This window comes from Pyrgilauda ruficollis, unplaced genomic scaffold (assembly GCF_017590135.1).
Source record: "Pyrgilauda ruficollis isolate IOZ18807 unplaced genomic scaffold, ASM1759013v1 scaffold1285, whole genome shotgun sequence".
NCBI classification, from domain to species: Eukaryota; Metazoa; Chordata; class Aves; order Passeriformes; family Passeridae; genus Pyrgilauda; species Pyrgilauda ruficollis.
The window spans coordinates 2,590-3,366 of record NW_024511266.1 but is presented as its reverse complement, the minus strand read 5'-3'; the positions used below and the strand labels follow the sequence as shown (position 1 = coordinate 3,366).

Sequence of the window (777 nt, the reverse complement as noted above, 5' to 3'; positions counted from 1 at the left end):
GGGGGGGTTTGGGGTGGTGGGGGAATCCTGGGGGGGGGTCTCGAGGGGGTCCTGAGATGAGGAGGAGTCACCAAGAGCTGTACTGGGGTCTTGGGGTGATGGAGGACCCGAGGGTGAGGGGGGGACACAGAGGCACCCCAGGGTGAGGGAGGGGACACAGAGTGACCCCCAGCTGACCCCTGAGTGACCCCAGGGCAGGCTCCCAGCTGACCCCTGACCCCTGAGTGACCCTCAGCTGACCCGAGTGACCCCCAGCTGACCCTGAGTGACCCCGAGTGACCCCTGCCCTGTCCCCCGCAGGGTCCCGGGGACACCAGTGGCGGCTGTCGCTGCAACGTCAACGGGCAGAGGTGCCACCCCCGGTGCCAGAACTGCCACTGAGCCCCGGGGACAGCCCGGGGACACCGAGGGACGGACGGACAGACGGACGGAGCCCCCGCAGGGTCCCGGGGACACCAGTGGCGGCTGTCGCTGCAACGTCAACGGGCAGAGGTGCCACCCCCGGTGCCAGAACTGCCACTGAGCCCCGGGGACAGCCCGGGGACACCGAGGGACGGACGGACAGACGGACGGAGCTGGCACCGGGGTGGAGACAGCCGAGGGCCTGGGAGGGGCCACGTCCAGCGGGGACAGAGAGGACACAGGGACAGAGAGGATGGACACACGGACAGAGACAAGGATGGACACACGGACAGAGCCGAGGACGGACACTGGGGTGGCCTCGGGGCGTGGAGGGGCCCTGGGACCCGCGGGGGGCGCAGCCCGGGGGGCCCAATA

General features: G+C 70.7%; 1 protein-coding gene across 1 annotated transcript in view; it reads left to right on the top strand.

The window, feature by feature from the left end:
• The window catches only part of RBCK1 (RANBP2-type and C3HC4-type zinc finger containing 1), a gene marked incomplete at its 5' end in the record, with an annotated part of 3,797 nt that extends 3,359 nt beyond the window's left edge, over window positions 1–438 (top strand). The window contains one exon of the mRNA XM_041458457.1: window positions 301–438. Coding sequence (XP_041314391.1) covers window positions 301–381 — 81 coding nt within the window. The remainder of the gene's footprint in view (window positions 1–300) is intronic.
• Between the last annotated feature and the right edge of the window lie 339 nt (window positions 439–777).